Source organism: Solenopsis invicta, chromosome 9, assembly GCF_016802725.1.
Source record: "Solenopsis invicta isolate M01_SB chromosome 9, UNIL_Sinv_3.0, whole genome shotgun sequence".
Lineage (NCBI taxonomy): Eukaryota > Metazoa > Arthropoda > Insecta > Hymenoptera > Formicidae > Solenopsis > Solenopsis invicta.
In genome coordinates this window covers 10,197,280-10,218,928 of record NC_052672.1, presented here as the reverse complement: position 1 = coordinate 10,218,928, position 21,649 = coordinate 10,197,280, and the positions used below count along the sequence as shown (strand labels likewise).

Below are 21,649 nucleotides of genomic sequence, written 5' to 3'. Positions count from 1 at the left end.
TACGATCTTTTTATTAATTATATTTATCAAACGGTCTTGTTGTCAAAAACGGCTCAATATTGTTTTACAAAACTCTCTCCTCAAACATTGCACAATTGTTTCTGTTACTCCGTATTATTTTGAAGCGCATTTACATTAAAGAAAATTGTATCAATTTTTACACAAAAACAACGAGAGAGATCTGCGAGATTTTTCGATGTGGAAACATATGGTACATGAACAGACAATTCGTTGTGCCACATGTTTATTGATATCTCTTTGTCCTCCATCAGCCTCAGCATCTCGCTGAGATAATCGTCTTACACGCTGCTGTTAAATATATTAAAGAAAGAAGATATATACGTACGTTAATATAAGTTTTCCCTGAGTGGGTTTTGTACTTCGGTAATACGGGGCACAGTAACGTTGTACCGCTCATATTGTGAATTAATATTCACAGCGTCTTATCGTTAATGAGTATTTTCTTCGTTCCAACTTTAATACTGCAATAGACGCTACTTACGTAGAGATGGAAAACCGTTTCAATTCCGATTGAGAGATCTGGATTTTCCTATGAGAAACGTTTCGCGACGTCAGCAGTTGACGTGTGTTTTCTTTATCAGCACAGTTAATTTACAATAAATTAACTGTATGTTTAACACGTTGACGGGATTTGGAAATTTACGAAGGATCCTCGCCGAATCTTCGATATCAGTATGGGGGAATTAATTACATCAGTTGATATAGGGTATCGAAATTGTACGTAGTCGATGATTCATTTTTTTTTTTAAATATTGTGTTTGCTGTTCATTATGTTTCGTATCATAAGCGCCGCTACGAGTATATAAAAAGTTTAACAATAAAGTAAGATTACGATATACAATATACAATTAAAGATTGTTCGGCTTTTTTTGTTCACATGCTGTCCCTTAGAAATATCATTCATGTCAAGAGTTAGCTTCACCTATATTAGTTTAACCGATCTACTCTCTTTTATTCTCTTTCTCTTTAAATTTATAACAAAGAAAAGAGGTTTTAAAGTAATTGATGTTGGTAAAACTAACTCTAAGGCATATAAATAAATATAACGTACAGTTAACGCCGCTATTACAACGCTCAATTGCAACTACAAACAAAACCATTTAGACAAACTATGTCTTCGTCACGAATAGTTTTTATCTGTCGCATAACAGACAGTACAATTTTTTGATATTCGAGACGTGGAATTTTTTTGCAGTAACATGCAATATCGATTACTTTTTACTATTTTGCTGTTCTTAGAATTAATTAATGTGCTAAAAATGTCAAGTAGTTTTCTAAAACCAGATTTCTATTTTTATGAAAAATTTAACGGTAATTAGCACATGGATGTTTTTTCCTTATCCATAATTACTATTTCAATTAGTAGTCTATCGTAGTACTAGATATTACGATCGACTAGTTTGATTAGTTAACAATCCGTGTTCTATTTCTAGGGAATTAAAGCAAGAACAATTTGCTAAGTCAAATCCTTGGATTTAAAAGAATGAGTACCAGTCGAAAATATCGAGTATTTATCTATCTGCATCACTGCTGCAAGATCTGTGTGCATAATCGCTAAAGGGTCTATTTTTATTTACTTTTCTTACGTTTTACGTCATATAGATTACTGCGTTGTACTTCAATTCATTATTACAAATGAAAGCCTAAATTAACTCGTGTAAATTCATTGAACAAATAAAGCACGATACAAACAACGCTTTCAAAGGACTTGCATTGTCTGAACAATTATTCCCTTGAAGAAATTTAATACTGTCAATATTTGGAGAATGTTTAATTACTTATTATAAAATATTAAAAACACCAGTGTTAATGCTTTTAATACTCAAAGAAAGTACAGGTATCGACGGGATTACGTTCTGAGATTTTAACTGAATTAATCTTAAATCGAATAGCATTTATATTTCACATAAATAAAACATTATTTACGCAAAATATTTATTTCATTATTGCAAACAATTATAAAATTCTACTGAGAAAATAACAAAACAGAAACTTTGTAAGATTATAATCCTTAATATAACATTTGTTACTATAAAGTTAATATTTAATTCAAACAGATTAATTTTGACAAGTGATTAAAAAACAAATTTTTTTAAAGTATAACTCTCAACATTTGCTATTAAAGCAAATAAAATTTTTATTTAATTTGAATTACACCCCAGATCGAGTACTTAAACAACTTCCTTATAATTCATAAATTTATCTTTAGTCAATAACACGCTGGTCATAAATTCAAAAATTCGTAAGACGAGGTAAATGTTAGTGTAGTGGAATATCTGTATAAATAACCACTAAGCAAATAAATATTGCCAGTATTAAATTTCTCTAAGGATTATTAACAATCACTGGTGTCCACAACCTACGTTGACTCTATCTTATCAGCTATATCTATCGATATATCACACATAAATTATTATCGTCAGGTTAAAATGGTTAATGTCGACAGCGAGTGTGGCGCGGCCAACATCTACTAGCATGCAAAATTTGGAAGTGTGCGCGAGTTTCACGATCCGCGCGCGGAAATACCGTAGGTGTCATGGTCCATTAAACTCGCGCGCGCGCGCGTTCACGAGAGAGAAATTAAGAATAATTTGTACAGAGCGTCCGAAGCGCGTTCAATTCAGTTGCTGAACGAATTAATGATCGCCGTCATGCTCTCATACGTCCCGGTGGCGAAGCCCAACACGCCGATCAGCACTATCATAACGTCCTTTGCGATTGTGCAAAAACCAAGATTAGTGTTGTGCCAGCAGACAATCATCTCGATGATCGGCGGAAACACGAGCGCGAGGGCGGTGCTACTGACCGCGCCGACCAGGGATATGAAGAGACCCAATTTTGGTATCGCCTCCGCCAGAATAACTGAAGAGAAAGTCGGATTATTTTTAGATCATAATGTATAGAAGCAAGCTATTCTGTATCCGAGATAAAACATCGAGAAATTTATAACTTTAGGCATACATTGTTAAATTTACAATGTCGAATTATACCCAAATTGTATTTTAATCATTGCTGTAGATTGCTGTTGCTCTTATATCAGTAACTTAGCTAAAATTTAATTTAATTTGAGAAATGTATTAAATTTGACTTTAATTTATTGTTCACTAGGTACACACATTAATATGGACGCTGCTTATTTTGAAATTAAGCGATTCAATCACAGAAATAGATTGATTAGACGAGATTATTTTTTCAACCATGTAATTTGTGTTAAAAAAATAAATCTCAACACACATACATTAAAGTTAAAAAGAAATGTTATTTAATTCGAGGAATTGGTTTAAAATTAATCCTTTAATATTTAACAGTGTAACTGGATAAATATTAGAGCTTTAATGATATTCGTTTTGGAGATATAAAACAATATCGTCAAAATTTATAATTGTAACAAATAAGTTTGATGAAGAAATATAATGGAAGTTATAAATTCACGATGTAAATAATATAATTTGATAGAACTCTTTTGGTCAGTTGTACTTACATGTGATAAAGCACATGACGGAACGGAAAATAATCTCCGACAACACTGGCCATTTAAATGGACCGAATTTGTCAACGATGCCGGGCCATATTATGGCGATCGGGACGTAAAACTGCAAGGCGTAGGTAAGCAATATGCTCAAAGAGATGGCGGTCTTGATGCATTGCGGTAAGCTGAAGAGAAATTCAGTTTGTTAGTGGAAGAAAGATCTCTCGTTACATCTTTGTTGCAACAAAAAGAAAGGAAATGCGATTCAGTCGTTTATATGATTAATAATTAAAACATGCACGAAGCGCACGCGTTATTTATGTTAGGTTCTCGCGAAGCTATCTTGGCTAATGTATTTGTCACAAGGCACGGCAAACCGTTTAGGTAAAAACCTTAATTGATTGTAGATGACAATCCCGTCCACCCTTGGAATACAGAAAAGAAAACGTTAAAAGATAATCCCTCGGCGGTCAAGCTAACACGATGAGATAAGTTATAAACAGTATTCTCACGAAGTGTGATTAGCTTCGATACTCACATCTCCTTTTGTGCAAGATTGAGCGTGACCGAACCAGCAACGTCGTCACCGTACTTTAGATAAGACAGAAAACCCATTGCGACGAACATAGAACCGACTATCACCATACCGACATTGAGAACACCTAGCGACTTGTTAAAGTTGCTAGGTTTCCTCATTTCATTCTTTAGTGGCAGTACCTGTACATTGTCAAGGGCATACATATAATTAGAAGAAACGTTATAACATTGAATCTTACTTTTATCCACAAACTGAAAGAAGTATTCGCACTCACTAGAGTAATACCCTCGAAGGAATATATCACAGTACCGAAGAACAGAGGTAGATTGTTCCAATCCGCGACATATCTCCTCTCGTATATGGACGGCACGTCGTGGCTCATGATGTACATGGTGGCGATGTAACCAGCGATCATTAGAAAATTCGCTATCGAGGACACTGGTACCAAATACTTGAGATTTCTGATCCAGGTGCTGAGCATTATAGGAATCAACACCACGGCCATGTGTTCGTGAACGTCCATCTCGATCCCGTGGGCGTCCAGTACCTACCGCGCGCAAAATAAAACCAGACTGTAACATTCATTAAAAATCCTTATTTGTTGCTATTTATGAAAATTAGATTAAAGTGTTACAGGAAGTATAAAGATTAAAGTGTATAGTTCTTGTACTTCCTGATAAATCATTATTAATTATATTACAATAAAAACAATGTTATTTGCGCAAGCAATTCTTGGGGGAACTTCATACATCTTGCGATTGAGAGAAAACGGGCGCACGGCACGCGAAGCGTTAAAGCCCGAAAAGCTAAGATGGAGTCGATGAAAGATGCCTTACCTGCTTCATGTTCGTGGAAATGAAAACGAAATATACGCTGCAGAATCCGAGTTGCGTGATACACAAAAACACATTAACCAATTTTCTGCAACAAAATCACGAGAGAGCAACATAAATAACATGCACGTTTGGCGACGCGCTAATATAAAAAAAAAAAATTATAGAAAATAATTTACAGACTTGTATAAGAAGGTAAATAAAAAAATAGGCACGAGTAGCGACTATGGATTGAAAAGTGTGTGTAAGTGGGAACCAAAACGATTGTTTGCGTGAGCAAGTATGTTCCTTGTTATTCCGCTCTTTTGGCCTCACTACTTCGTCTATCACGCACCTCATGAGAGTCGAATATTTACGAAATCCAATGGGACCAGTGGCAAAGCACATCTCCACGGTTCCGGCAAATCCACTCGTGTTGGTGCCATCGCCAACGCGACGCGTTACTTCTTCGTTGCATTTAATCTGCAAGAGATATCGGTATCAAAAGTTCGCCTCTGTAGTTTCATCGGAGTTACATTTTATCAAAAAAGATATTATTAATTTGTTAATGATTAAGATTTATCAGATGAGAGAGCCACGTATCATTTTCCTTTTTTATACATACAATTGACTATTACTAATTAATTGCACGTACGAGAATGTGTTGAGCGTGCACGCAGATGATACCAAGGAAGATCGTCAGCGGGGGTGCCAGCAGCAATCCGGCGTTCTTGAAAGCATCTCCCAACGCAAAGATCCCTGAACCGACGTTACCCTTGAACAGATGCATCATGGTTTCCAGGTACCTGCAGTTGTCCAATTCCAGTTCGTTAGTGCGTTCGATTTATTTTCAACTCGATACGATGTAATTCGACGAAACAGTGTGAGTCAAGACAACGAATCATCGGATATAAGCGGAATTCTACTCATTATAGGGATTATGGCTATGAATCAAAAAGTGAATATGAATATTTGGTATGCATTCCAAATATACCAAGAAGAAATCCTATAAGGCCAGCGTGATTTAAGGAAATTTTTGGGACCCTGCCAGTCATCAACTTTGTCGTCGATTTTGTTCACTCTTAGATTTATTAAATTTGTGTCTTTTTATTATTTAGTTTTATATGTCGACATATAATTGCACTCCATTTTTTTCACACTTTATTAAAAAATTATGAAACCACGAAAATGATTTGTTCTACTCTAGATGAAGGTGCTAGTGACTCATAATAATGTGTAAAACGTGGCATCAGAGGTTTCGAAGTGGAGATTTTATTTTGCAACATGGCAAGATTCGGCCGCAAAGAAGACAAAAGATGTCATTTATGCTTTGGGTTAGGAAATTCTTCTTTACGCGGATTTTTCTCTAGACCTAGTTTCTTCGGATTATCATTATAAATATTGATCCAATATTTCTTGACTGCATTGAGAAAAAAAAGTTGATGAACTTGTTTCAATAAACTGATTACTGATAATATTTTATCAGTTAACGGATGAAATATAATCAGTAACTGATAATATTTTATCAGTTAACGGATGAAATATAATCAGTAACTGATAATATTTTATCAGTTAACGGATGAAATATAATCAGTTACTGATCAGTAATCAGTTTATTGAAACAAGTTTATCAACTTTTTTTTTTCATGGGATGATACATTTTAAAACAGAGGAAGAAGTCCGAAAAGTCTTGTAAACTTTATCAACTCCAAATCGTTAATTTTTTTTCACAAGAGTTCCGCCAACTGCTCGATAAATGGAATAAAATCATAGAAAATAATGGAAATTATTTTAAACAAGAAATTGTATTAAATTACCTTACACATATAATAAATATGACTTATTTTGCTAAATAAACGTGCTTTAAAAAAAATTCTATCGAAAGAATTTGCTGATGTAACTAAAAGTTTAACTGGCTACAGATCTAAAGATAATTTTGTTGAATCATTAAAATAATTATGATGAATGTTCAAACATGATGAGCAATGCCGCAAAACATTTTGAAACATTATAGTTACTTTGATAGTATAACAAAATTATTTTTAGATCTATATTCCAGCTAAATGTTTAGATATTTTAGCAAACCCGTTTTTTTTCTTATATGACTTTTGTTATAAATTTTTTTATAAGCAAAACTATATTTTTAAGATGAGATTAAAATAAATTATATTGATGTAAATTTAAGAAATCACATTCTGTAAAACCGCTTAGCTACGCTTTATGCAATTTGCGATTAATAACAATGACGCGACAAATAATAAGCTAAGGCGGATATTTGTACTTGTAAATAATTTTTAATCTTTGATCAAAAGCGTAATTAATTATAGATTCATTTATTCATTTTTTTCTTTAATCAAGAATTTAAAATTATTTATGACTATAAATACCGGCAAAATGTGATTATTGATGCATATTGCATATTGATACACGTTTATGTGTATTTCAGAAATGTTTATGCTTTCAATTTTTTGCAGTACAGTCAAAAGACAAATTTGTTTTCTTGCGACTCTTGCGGCTGTCTTGCGGCTGATATCAATGTATTTTTACGTGCAAACGTATTTTTGCATAGTTGAGAATGTTAGAAAATTGTAACGAATTACCAATGTCAAACTAACTTTGCGTTCCGACAAAACGTGATCCTTTCCGGAAAAAGGTAGTTACGACGACGGAAATACGGTCAATTAGGTGTTTTATCGGGCTATCGCAAACGAGTAATAAAATGCTTCCGTCTTTTAAAACTATACGTCTCACGATCACGTGCCAATTTTCTTGCCGTATCGCTCTTATCGTGTTGCAATATTTGTTTCGATAGACGTGTTTACTGTTAAGGTGTGTAACATCATTTTCATATTTCATCATGTATGACGCTACATTCTTCTGTTTGTGTTAACGCGATTATCTTTATCAATGCGCTTTGCTATCAATCTGTTCATCTATCTGTGTTTCCGGAGTAAAGTTTTTTCGTTCATTTAATGATCATACTTACGACGTGGGATGATGCACGGAGATACCGTGCTCGTTGCTTCCACCTTTGACATCGCAACCCTTTTCAGTCGCCAGAATGGGATCCTTCGATTGGAATGCTCCATACGTCCCACTATTTCTGTAATCAAAAACAGAATTGATGTAACACCGGAGGTTGGTACGTGTTACGAAACAAATAAATTGTTTGTCATTTCAAAGTCACCAGAGCTATTTTGACGTTCTAAAAACATTCTATTTTAATTATTCAAGATTGAGGAAGTAGTCGCGGTTAAACTAATTGTTGCTGTATACAACTAACGACGACCCTGGTACTTCGCGGGACTTTACACGTATGTGTACGTACAATGGTACAACTAATCGCCGGATATGTACGCGCACGCTGCAATTTTCAAGGGAGAGGATCGAATTTTAAGTAACGACGATACGAGACCGACGCAGATAGATAAAAGCATAGCGAGGTATTTCTCTAACGAGTCTGACCGATGGACGTGTGACGATCACATCATTGGAACAATATGACATTCTTGGCAACGATTCTTGAACACTTAAAATAGCGTGCCTATAAATTTAAGGCAAAGATTTGACTCGACGTTTATCGATTATTTCTATGTTGCATTGACATCATATTTCGACGCGTTACAAATTGTTGCGACTCGGACTCGAAAACGATACGTTTTATCGCTGTTCATAATTGCACAAATATTTATAAATAAAAGAGGATTAGATAAGAATAATTAGTGATAATTAATAAATACTGATAACAATTGGCCTTCCACGTGCATTAATTATAACGAAAATTGGAAAATTTTTAAACCTTCTTATCGCAAGTCGCATGACATCGCGGTTTAACGAACGTCCACGTAATTACGCATCTCAACGAGCGATTACGTTAACTCCAACAAAGTAATTAAATCACATTTCTTGTGTGGCACGTTCAATCAGGCATAGCAGTGTCGCACACTTGCGACTGCACTAATCATACAATTATTATCCGACAAAGCGTCTCGTCATCAACTTTTTACTTTATTGATTCATTATTACGTAATGAATGCTTCTCCTCGAACGGAGCTCATTGATCAAATGTAGCAAAACATGTTCAGTAGAACTCATATGATGTACTGATTATCGGATATTGAAAACAATATTAATGGATTATTTATTAATAAGGACAAAGAAAGAGAGAGATTCCTGATCGTTTACGTTAAGACAAACTCACCCAAGTGGCTGCTTAAAAGTTGTTTCGTCGCCGTGAATAGAGTTCTTCTTTGGCGTGATCACAGAAATCGAAGTATTGTTCATTTCCATCTGTAAAATAATTAGATATGGATAAGACAACGAAAATATATTTTCTAACGCGATAGATCATACTCAAAATATGTATGTTTTGTAGAATGTATACGTACATATATTAGCATACATATATTAGCATTATATATTTTTATAACTTTATGAGTTATATAATCTGTATAAGCTAAAGTACATGACCTTCTTATCTTATTTTATGTGAAGTTATATTTCTAATTATACTACTCACTAATCGTCATTTCTATTGACGTTGTTTCTATAATTCTGTTAGCGGAAAAAATTCTATAAAGTTTTAGCTACACAAATTTAAAAATAGAACAGAAATCTATTTTAAAAATGCTAGAACATTTTTGTTAATTTTAATAATACAAAAATTTTTGTATGAATGTACATTTAATTATTAAATATATTAAATAAAAAATATAATATATCAAACACCAACAATATATTTTAATACTCTTAGACCAGTATTTATATTATAGTCGTAAATAGTTTTTTATTTTTTATTGAAAGCGTAATTAATTACAGATTTATTTCTTTCAATCAAAGATTGAAAATTATTTACGACTATGAATACCGGCCTTAATTTTGCCTTCGTGCACATACTTCCCTATCACATGTGTATAATTTAATTTGCAACTTTTTCTTAGAATATCTAGTTCTCTAGTTTATTATTATTTTAATTTTATAATAAGCAAATTAAGGGCGTAGACTTATAAACAGCATAGATTTCTCGCCATTTAAAGTGCTACTTTGTATATGAAATGTTTCTCATATCTTATACTTTAATAAAGAAATTATAATAATAATAATAATTATTATTATTATTATTACCCACACAGCACAACACTTGCAATGTTACAACGTTGCAGCAATGTTGCAACAATATTTCTGCAGCCTTCTGTGCTGTATGGGTATTATTATTATTATTATTATTATTATTATTATTATTATTATTATTATTATTATTATTATTATTATACACACACATATCCATATACAGTAATATATACCTAAAGGAATACTAAAATATGTATAGCATGGTGTGTATCTCGAGACTCTATTCTCGTGTGTCTGTATCCAAAACTACAAGCTTGCGCTTTTCGTAACGACACGTACGTCAGGAACGCGTCAAAAGTCCTTTGTTCAACCGTCTAGACGCCGTTAGACGATTACGACACATGATGAATGAAACGCATATATATATGTGTATGTATATGTACGATCAGTCCGGCGCCAAGTACGCGGACTGTCATCAGTGCAAGGTGTCGGCTCGAGTTTGTATTTTTACACCGAGTTGCGCTCTTTTGCCGTGCATTCTTTTTTTCGCTGTAAAATTGGCTGCGACGATTGAATGGAGATAGATTTTCCAAAGGCCATTTCCTTGGTATTATTCCCTTATTAGTAATGTATTGTCGTTTGTTGATGGAACGCGCCTTGCACAACTTGGTATTGATTGGCTTCTTAATTAATTCGTAGCGTGCACAGAGCATTTAATCCGAGGACGAAGATCAAAACAGTGTTAATAAAATATTGAACGAGTAGAAAAGGAAAGAGGAAAAACGTGCACTTGCGAACACGTGTGAGACATAAGAAACGTGACGAATCTAGTGCGAATAGTTATACTGTATATAAATATAGATCGGTACAATAGTTAATTTTTTTCTTCGATTAATCGCTTGATGAAATAATCGATACATCAGACACAAACAAATCGATCAATCTCGTAATCAGAGTACTTACTTTGAGTATTGCTCGTTAATCACAATGTTTTGATCATAATTATAATTAACAAAGTATCATTTATTCGTAATGAATTCTTTGATTGAATTGTCTCCGATTTAATAATTGTAAACGCTTTGTATGAATTACTAAACCGCTGTAATGAATCATCAATCTGTAATTCGATATTAGTTTCTTTTCTTACACAAAGAATATAATGAAAGTAAAAATAAAATTAAAAATTGAAAAAAAAAAAGAATTTATCAGTATTTGTAAGTAACTATCGTTACTTTTTTTCTGTTTGTATTGATAACGGTGACGTCACCGATAACATTTTTACAGTAACGATAACGAATTTCGTCGTTATTTTTATCGTTGCTTTAATTTTCCGTTATTTATACCTATTCATGATATCGCGCGCTAATCGCGTGATTAGATAGAAATATTCCGCTATAGTACTTTATATCTTGGACTCCGATAAGCCTCTGTTGTTATTCAACAAATCATATTACATGTACTATAAATTTTCAGTAGTAGCAGTAATTATTTTATTTATTTTATTTTTATTTATTGGAATACATTTTCTTAATAATGACATTAATATGTTTAAAAAGATGTTTAATCTAAATTATTGTAAAAATAAGTATATTAAAAAGTAAACAATTAAAGACATTTTTAGATTAATTTAATATAAAGTTTAATATAAAGAAGAACTGATTCTATATACAAAATAGCTTAGAGAGTTTTAATATTTATTATTACACTTAACATTGATTATCAAATAATACAATTTTAAAATCTGACAATTTTAAAATCTGTAGCATTACAAGAACGTAACAAAAAAGTAACAAACCGTTACCTTTTTAAAGTAACGCTTCCAACTCTGAAAGGTTATCTAGATTACGTAATAAAAGCGAACAGCTAATGGTGTCTCTCTGACGAAGAGGACAACTTCGTAACGCGGAAGAGTACAATCGTCATCAGGCGGCGTTTCTTCAAGCAAAATAAAAAGGGTCGACCTTATATTATATTAAGCGTCATGTAAAACACGCCCGTAATCATTTCCTTTGCCACTTACCTTTAATAGCGTAAACGATATCTTAATCAGCATATCCTCCAGATTAAAACCCGAGAAGCTATTACATACTTGATGTAAACTCAACATGTGCGTCCAACGCTACGAGGAAAAGCTTGATTGCCACCGGGCGCAAGTGGAACAACACAAGATATTTACAGCACGTTGCTGGCGTAAGAATGAACTGCTACCTAATCGATTTTTATACGCATATGATACCCAAATTCATAACTGTACAGAAATACAGTCAACGATAATATGGATGAACGAGAATGTGGATAGATACACTGAGAAAAAAAAGTTGTTAACTTGATTAAATTTTTCCGCTTGATTGAATTTCTTCAATTCAAGTATTTATGCATTTAAGTTAAATATATAATTCTTTAAAGTATTTTATGTATTTAAGCCAATAGATAAATGCTTGAACTAAAAAAATTTAATCGAGTTGAAAATTCAGTCATATCCTTCTCCGACTTTTTTTTCTCAGTATAATTATAGCAATCGCGAGATTCCTTTGACATAGCTTCTGGTTACTTATTCCGATTATCTATTCTTCTGCATCAACAATATGCCGATGCGAGGACTAGATAACACTCATAAATAATGCGTGTAAAGAATTGCAAATACCGTCAATGCTGTCTGCAATTTGCACAACAAGAACGGTGCTTAGTCACGATTGAGCACATAAAAGCAGTTTGTAAAATGTTACATGAGTTATGTTAAGTTATATGAAATGTCTTATGTTGTTTAAACTTTAGAGGAGATATGACTATCTGCTAGATAATACTGTGCAATGTGTAGTCCACTATCGCTTCTTATGCTAATAGATCACGAAACGTGACCCTTAACCGGATCCAAGCGCCTCGTACAAAAGTACAGTCTAACAAAGAGGAACGCATATGGCATAATTTTGAAATCATTATCAGAAAAAAAAAGAAAAAAAAATGTACGTATAAGCACTAGATTAATATTATGCTTTTACAGTAACTCGTTCACTCGTCACCGTTACTAGCACCTCCAAGACATTTTCTATTAAATTGATAATATTGTTGTGATGAAAATCTCTATGTAAAATACGTATCTATCAAATTAGCTGTTTCAACTTTTATATATATATTTTTTTTAAGAAGCTTCAGCTTTGTATGTGCCATCGTTTTATATATATTTTTCATTCGTTTCATGTGAAAGTACGACAGTTTCTCTGCACAAATTCGAAAGTACATTTTCAGTACTTTTGAATTTGTGTGAAACATGGTTTTGAACTCATTATATTTCTTGTTCTCACAAAGGTCGGACAATAAGTGAGCTTTTATTTAAAACGCATTAGAGATGGAATCTTACTGCTTGCACTGCTAAAATTTTCCACTTAACGTTCTTCAAATAAAAGTTAGACACGCTTTCCTTAACAGACTGTAGAATAGACAGTTTTGTTCATTAAGCAGATAATTGTGTTATAAACGATGTTTTCCACTACTCCAACACTTGGAATATAATCAGAAAGTAATTAAAATTCCAGGGGGAGACAATACAAATAAAAGACGATGCGAAATGGATGCAGAGTCGAAGTTATGCCAGTATAGTAATAAGTAGCTAATTGAATGCGACAAAGATAAAGATACAACTGTGTGTGCAAAGTCAAGTCTCGTTATATTATTTCATTTAATTATGTATATATTTATTTTAAACAAAAAAAATAGGCTCAATCTCAAATTAAAAAATAATTGTGAAGAGACAGGGCTGACCAGATTCAGACGCAAATCTCAATGCGTATTATAAATTAAATTTAAAAAAATGTACATATTTTAGTTACATCTATGTTAACTTTTTTTGTTTTTAAATTAATTTATGACTTAGATTGTGCTTGACTCTCATTAGCTCTTGCCTTTTATGTTTGTTAATTTATTTCTTTATATTTAATATTATAATATTTAATAAATACACATTTTATGTATTTCATCGAAGTCCAACGTACTATATTGAATCATCGATACTACTTTGCGTACTCATACATGATTCATTCGAGCAATATAATTTATCACTGAACGATTGCAGCACGCAGACAAAAGGACTTGACGATTTCGGAATGAAAGCAACAGGCGTGACAATACGATTTCTCTTAAAGTTAATAGTGCGTTTAAAATTCCTCTCAAAATTACAGTAGCGTATCCAAAGTGTGTATTACGTACTTGAACTAGTTATTACTTCCGGTTAATTTCGCTTTTCTAAGCATCTCATTTAATTCGGCGTTGATGTGAAATTTCAAATTAAACGCGAGCATTGCTAAATTGTGCACATTGAAATTTATGATTATGTTTATAATGAATGTAGTACTTTAAATATTAAATTACGTGATAACTTCATGTTTGGGCCATCATATATATTTCTTTTTCTCTTCTTATTAATCTTCTTCCTTATTAATTAAAATTTTACTAGATACTTAAAAACTTCAGGTGTAAATAACACATTTTATAGATTTTTTGTCACTGAAAATGAATCCGCAAATAAAATTGCTCCGTCACATTTTTGAAAAAATTGGACTTCAAAAATTGAAAGTGACATTTTTAAATCCTCTAAATAGCTTGAAATTAAAATATTTACAAAATGTAACGCTACAGAGTAATTTTATTTGCAGATTTGTTTTCAGCAAAAATTATCTAAAAATCTTTAATTGTGTTGATTATTTTGTGCAAAAGTTATAAACAATAATAAGTAAAATTCGGATTAACAAAAATGTAAAACTTAATATTAACAGACCTATGTCAGTCACAATGGTTTTTAGTGCTGAATATTAATTTTCATAATTTCCGGCTTATTCGAACTACGCATTACATATTCGTCGTACTTAAAACACAAGTCATCATATGAAACTAGAATACGTAATATTAATTCTAAGAAGCGTTTATTACGTTTATAAAAAGCTATATTTATATTAAAATTCATATAAAGCTATATCTATACAAATGCTTCTTATCATTAATATTATGTATTCCGGCTTCATACAATGACTCTGTTTCGAGTTTGACAAACATGCGGCGCGCAGTTCGAATAAGCTGGAGATTGTAAAAATTATTATTCAGCATTAAAAACTTTTGTGGCTGACTTGGACCTGATAACCTTGTGTTTGACAAGTGTTATAGATGCAGATAAAATAAAAAAAAGGAAGATGCTAATAGTCTGCCTACGCAATTTGAATAATTACACTGTCCAACACAATTTTGCAATGCGACTACGAATAGCCATTTCCCGCTTTTTATATGTAAAACAGCTAATAAAATAGGTGATTCTTGAAGATTTGTTATCGTTAAAAATAAATCTGCAAATTAAACAATTCTATTACATCACATCTTTCAGCTATCTTATAATTAGCTCGAAACTATTTAAATAAATAAAAAAATGCTAACACAACCGCCAGATTTCTTTCAGGCTTGGTATAGATTTTAGGTTTATGCAGCTCCAGTTCTTTAGGCCTTGATATAGCCTTAATCCTTTAGACCTGATACAGTTCCAGATTTTCTTTGTGTAACCTTCGAAGAATATATGTAGAATTGTCTTGGTAAAGGTACTTTAGGTGGTTTACCTTCTTGTTTATGCATGTGTGAGTAGGAAAAGTGGAAGAAGTTAGTGATCAATTAAAAATCTAACATGTTCTGGATTTGAACCTGGATCTCTGGTACAGAATGCAGACGCGCAACTCTCTGTGCTCCGATCACCATTTACGTGTTAAATAAATTAAATAGTTAAAATTTATCACAAGACATTGTGTGTCAAGGAAACAAAATGATTAAATCGTCAGTAGGTGTGAATGCGCTGATATGTCGAAAACATTTCGTCGAAAATTTGTATTCTACTTTTTTATTATGAGTTAATCGCATAATGCTAAGGTAAATACACTGACAACCTACTTATCTAGTTAGTCAATTTAATGTAATTACCGTAATTGCTGTCGTAATTCGTCAGAGGGTTTTTCTCAACGTACCGACCATGTATGATTGTTTCAATCGGAAAGGAGAGTAAAGTAATGTCATTCAATTAATCGAATCTTAAGCCACACAGACGAGAGCTAATTACGTTTGGCATTTCTCGCGGTGTTACTAGATTCACGTCATGTAGGTGTATTCGTGATTCCGCGAGCCTACAAAACGATTAAACAGACGATGCGAGCAGCCGGACGACCTAAATCACTAGACACGTGTTTCGCTCGAAGAAACTGCAGCGTCTTCTCTGACCGATGCAAATTCACTTTTTGGCAATGTTACCGCTGCCGGCGACGATATCACCAAAATAGAAGCGTTCACCAGCACTCTTTAGTCGCCGATCACGTGCACCTTTATCGAACGCGAGTCGCGTTTGCGTCAAAGTGCCAATAGGCGTTCGAACATTTCGAAAAGGAGGGAGGGAATTTCAGAGAGAAAGAGAGAGAAAGAAAGAGAGAGAGAGAGGCTCGAGGAAAATTCCTGATACTTTACAAACGAGAATTTATCGAATGTCACTGACACTTCAGTCGAGTGATTGAGACGTGATCGTACTTCTGTTTGGACTATCATCTGTGATTAAATCATTTAAAAAGGCTGATAAAAATATATTGCGCGAGAAAGTGAGCACGTCTCTTAATTTCGGAGAATCTTTGAGAATAAAACACTTTTCGCAAGATAAACATCTTAAAAATAAAATTGAAGCATTCCGATAATTCGAAAGATCAAGGTCATGTTTATAAAATTTCCATTCATGAGCTTGTGATCTTTGAACACTTTCCCCGATTCCCTTCTCGTCTCTCTTTCTTATTCCATCCCTACCCAGATAGCACGCAATTTAATTTATAATATATTTATAATAGTTATTAGAATCTTTTAAAAATATGCCAAAATATTTTATAAATATTTTTGTAATCTTAGATTAAATAGTTCATAAATATTATAATAAAATATTATAAAAATATAGACTAAATATTTTATACAATATCTATCATAATATTTATGACAAATATTTATAAATATTTATTATAAATATTGTATGCTGTCTGGGTAATGAATGAACAATCAATCATTAAGTAACATTTTTAATATTTATTAAAATAAAAAAAAATTAAAACAAATGATTAAATAGTAAAACAATAAAAAAAAAAAAAACACGTCCTTGACATTTCGGCGCCTCAGGCGCCTTCTAAAAGCCAGTAAGGTAAACGCGTTACTGCGGAAGAATGATGATGACTTAAGACGAAGATCTAACAGGAAGTAATAATTTGAATATCTCTCAGAAGACACATGGAATGACGAGCGTTCGTCTCTGTTTTGTTTCTGTCTAATATTTCAGAGATAATGCGAGTTCCAGGACACGCGGTACATGTATGCGAATATATGTATAGATATCGCTCGGAGAGAAGGCAATTCACGCGCAAGTCAACAATATGAAACCGCGATCACGACAGAATGTCATCATACGATAAGCCGACATCATTTCGCGATAACTTATGCACGAGCATTCTTTGCCTATTCCTTATAAAAAAAAATTCAACCGCGCGACACAAGTGATGAAGCTCACTTTCACTTCGCTAACAGTTGAAGATATCGCTGAAGTAGGAGAAGGTATCGTCCATCCAATCCAATACAGCGAAATCATAAATCGTAAAAAAAAACAGGTTTTTTTCCAGTCAATAAAAATTCCTAATTGGTCCACGATTTTCATTTACTTCCTACAACTTTTATGCACAATCGCAATTCACTTCAATCGCTAATTGAAATTATTGCACCCGCTATCCTTGAAATGCGCTACCGGGAAAAATGTCTTTTTTCTCTCTCGGCATTAACATTTACGAAGGCATTGAAGCATATTATGTGATGCAATGCATAATTGTATCATGTGATGTGCACATGATAGCCTCAATACCGCAGGTGCAATGTTTAAAGAACATTTGTAGACAAATTGCTATCCCGCGAATTCTCGCGCGCGCGCGTGCTAGTTTCGCTACGATGATATATGATGAGTCTGTCATAACCAGACTGTTCGACTTCGTGAAACAAAAGGTAGAGGAAATTGATAAAGTTATATACGCGCGCGCGTGTGCTGTGGTATTGAAATTAATAAATTCACAAGTGCAATTTATGAGATTGGTTTCAAAGAGATTCGTATCTTTTATACATCTATACCGTAATGTAAGTAAAATCGCAAATGGCAAAATCACGTTGCGCTTTATACCGATCGAATCGTATTCGTAAATAATGATATTTTGGTGCTAAGCCTAGCCTGCGTCATTATATGCAATTTAGGCACTTGCCAGAAAATCGTATCGAGCGGTTGACGCAGCTAAAAGCAATGCGCGATCTTGGCGGAAAAAGCTTCGAAGATAAACGAACGTACTTGCAGTTAAATTCAACTCTACCTGAACAAAACTTATCTATATGAGAACGGCGTGGTAAATATTGTCGCAAAAAACAATGTCGACACGAGTGTAAATTTGTTCAAACAAATTATGTGCGTTTTCACGTGACGGTCAAAACAACGATATCCATCATCGAAATAAATTTTACTACGTAATCGTTTAAGAAGAAGACTCGAGTATAAGACGAAGTATAATAATAAAAATCGAGCACAAAATCGTTCATCAGAAAGTAACAAAAGTAAGTAAACACATGTGACTATTTATAATAAAATTTATATTTCTGGCAAAGTTTACAAACACAAAATAAAGATTCTCAATGCTCAAACAGAGTAACTACTATTATAACACTCATAATCTCACATAATCTCAGTTGTCAAGATAACGTGTGTAATTCAAATATAATCTTTTGCCGCCTGATATACAGATGCACGTGCAATAGATAATGAAGCGACAAAATTATTTTAATTTATCAAATATTACTGCTTAAAATCTTTAATCTTCTTTATGCAATATCACGGAAAGAATGTTTTCATATATAATTATATGCAATTAAATATCAAATATATCTCCATATGATACATACAATAAAATATATATAATTTGCATGATATGTATTAAATACTTATATTTCATTATATTTTATATATATTTATGTATGGACATTTTTTTAATTATTGAAAAATTTTTTCCCGGGATCTGAGTATAGATCTAGTAGAAAGACTAAAAGTTTTAAAAGCTTACAGATAATCTTAATAATTGACAAAAAGTATTTAGTCAATATAGAATTGTAAATTATTCCAAATCAGTATTTATTTTAATATTTATTTTTAATTGGATTTTTATTTTGATTGTTTGTGTAAAGTTAATCCTCCTGTTGCAGTAAATTATGTGTACCTTTAAAAAATCCTGAATTTTTTACTTTAGAAAAAGAATTGTGCTTCTATCTCTATTAAGGTCTCTATTTATAAGTTATCGCTACAATTTACTTTATTTACTTCAATACGGCGTAACATTTACGTTGTAGACAAAGTTTTGTATGACGTAAACTTTTGCACAAAATACGTGTTAGCTTTCACATACTACAATGATCTAAAATTAAAAGAAAAAAACAAACAGAAAAGGTTTCTGCAAACGGATGCACTAACGGAAACTAATGCAATCATATTTGCAGATGCAAACGTCATTTATTTACTGCTCCAATTAGCGATATGCCTCGTGCAAAACTTATGTTAGATCGTATTGCTCCAATTGTCACAGATAGCAATAGGATATAAGCGCATTTTCATCCTAGTTTGTCTCTTTAATCAAGAATTTTGTTTACTTTATCCGTAAGAGATAAGTGTCAGTGTGTTTCATAAGACTTTATGTTAATCCACTGGCATTACTAAAACCTCGAAAATAAGTTATTCTCGTCGGATTCAAGAGAGAAAGAGCGCGAGGAGAGATCATTTATTATTCAAAATCACGCGGCAATAAACGAAGTCTGAGACACTCCGGGAAAGGTCAACAACTGACCGGTAAGTCGAGTTGGGAAAACGCGTTAAAATCTAGTTGCTGATAACACGCGTGCGTACCTTCCTTTGCGGTCGATTCGGCTGCTCGGCTTGATTATATCCAAATAATAAGAGGACGCGAATGCTGATAACCCATGGATGGTGCCGTCGATAGTCGCCGCCGTTCCTGCGTTCGCACGTTCAACGGTCGGCTGCTTACACGAGACTGAAACGGTGTCGATCTGAAACCGTCGAGGAATACTCGGCGCAACAACCACTCGAAGGCTGTCTACTTCCTTCGGACTATTCGCTTGCTGCCGCTGCTACTGGTGCCGAAATGTCGTGTCCCTTTATTCTTGGCACCGGGCTTGTTGCAGCCCGGGGCAGAGACCGTGTTGGTTTCGTCATCGAGTGCACGAACCGAAAATCGACCTCAATCCCGAGAGAGGACGTAACTTCACTTAAAAAAGTCCTGGATTTTGTACGTAAACCTTCATCTACCAGCTGTGGATTTTATCGATAACAGCGAGGTCTTTATCGAGGTCATGGAGTTTACGAAGGAAAAAAAAAAGAGAGTGATAAGAAAAAATTTGCCATAACATAGATAAAACTTACGAAAAATCGTCAAAGTATTTCACTTAAGAGAACAGTGAGCGATTTAATTATGTAGAGGATCTAACAGCGCGTAATATCACACGAATATTTTAATTTAATTTTAATTTAATTTAATTTAATTTATTGTGTAAGCAGCATACCTTAAGATACAATGAACAATATTACGATATTGTACGAACATTCGTACGACATTTTGTGCTAATAGAGGAATTTATATAAAGAAAATTAAATATAGCTCAGATTGCTCATCGAGATAATTTCGTGTGGAGGGTGCTAAGAAAAGAATTCACAAATCTAATATTTTTAATAAGTCGAAGGTCGAAGGAGTTAAAAATGTGCCTTAGTGGCCGAAGAGAGATCACAATCGGGCGAATTAATCGTCGCGTCAAAGGGACCCTTGCCGCGCCTGATTGACAGTCCTACACTTTCTCGTGACTGCAATTAAAGATTAACAAGTCGAAATAACTTGCGTGAATATTGTCATTCATTTTGTTGGCATAAAAAGACTTCAATGGCGCGGCTGCAACGTACAAAGATTGATGTATCACCGGTCAATGCACTCGCTCGCTTTCGCACCATCAATGATTGAACTTCGCAGACGCTGTAACGAGCCAATAAAAGTCGGGAAAGGAGCGAAATCTTTTCTCAACCGAAACTTCACAAGTAATATTCGCATTCGGGAACGGAATTTTTCTCGGAACATTAAACCCGGAGCGACGCGGCGGTACGATCATCATATGGCAACGTGCTTGATAATCCAAATGTAAACTCCATGCTTAATGACGAGAGGATATGTTGCGACATAGTTTAGAGTCACGTCGATGGAAATCCGACCTCGCTATTGACGCGCGACCTCGAATTCGGCGCGAAGGTTTCTTTTTGGTTCCTTATTTAAAAGTAAGAGTGCATTCGCGAGACGCCCAAGGCCTCCGCGCGCATGCATATGCACAAACCGCAACTAAAACCGAGCGCGATCGGAAAAGCGATATAAGCAGGCGTAGTAAGAAGCGAGATAAGGAGTGCACACGCTGATGTATGCGGTGAATTGAAAAATTCACGCGTATCAAATCTGTGAAGCCGGTAGAGCGGCTCGGCGGCTGTAACGAAAACGGACGACACGCGCAGCGCGCGAACCAGAAACAGGAACCAGAAACAGAAACGAGGTCGTACGTACAGGGTGTTGCGTTCACATACATGTCGGTCTAACTGGTTGCCTATTCGTACAGGCGCGCATGGTG

At 33.8% G+C, this 21,649-nt stretch overlaps 1 protein-coding gene across 3 annotated transcripts; it reads right to left on the bottom strand.

Moving 5' to 3' along the window:
• Positions 1–227: 227 nt before the first annotated feature.
• Positions 228–20,246, bottom strand: LOC105196145 (proton-coupled amino acid transporter 1). Of its 3 annotated transcripts, none has more exons than XM_011161910.3 (11): positions 19,878–20,246; positions 9,042–9,130; positions 7,827–7,943; positions 5,496–5,646; positions 5,196–5,323; positions 4,865–4,949; positions 4,303–4,575; positions 4,029–4,207; positions 3,883–3,915; positions 3,503–3,675; positions 228–2,883 (listed from the first exon to the last, which is right to left on the bottom strand). In XM_011161910.3, exons 2-11 carry the CDS (start codon positions 9,128–9,130, stop codon positions 2,642–2,644), a joined length of 1,470 nt encoding a protein of 489 aa, XP_011160212.1. In that variant the 5' UTR covers positions 19,878–20,246; the 3' UTR covers positions 228–2,641. The 3 variants fall into 3 exon arrangements, with proteins under 3 accessions (XP_011160212.1, XP_011160213.1, XP_011160214.1); XM_011161911.3 differs by lacking the exon at positions 19,878–20,246 and adding an exon at positions 15,860–16,742; XM_011161912.2 differs by lacking the exon at positions 3,883–3,915 and having other exon boundaries at positions 19,878–20,236.
• Positions 20,247–21,649: the final 1,403 nt, after the last annotated feature.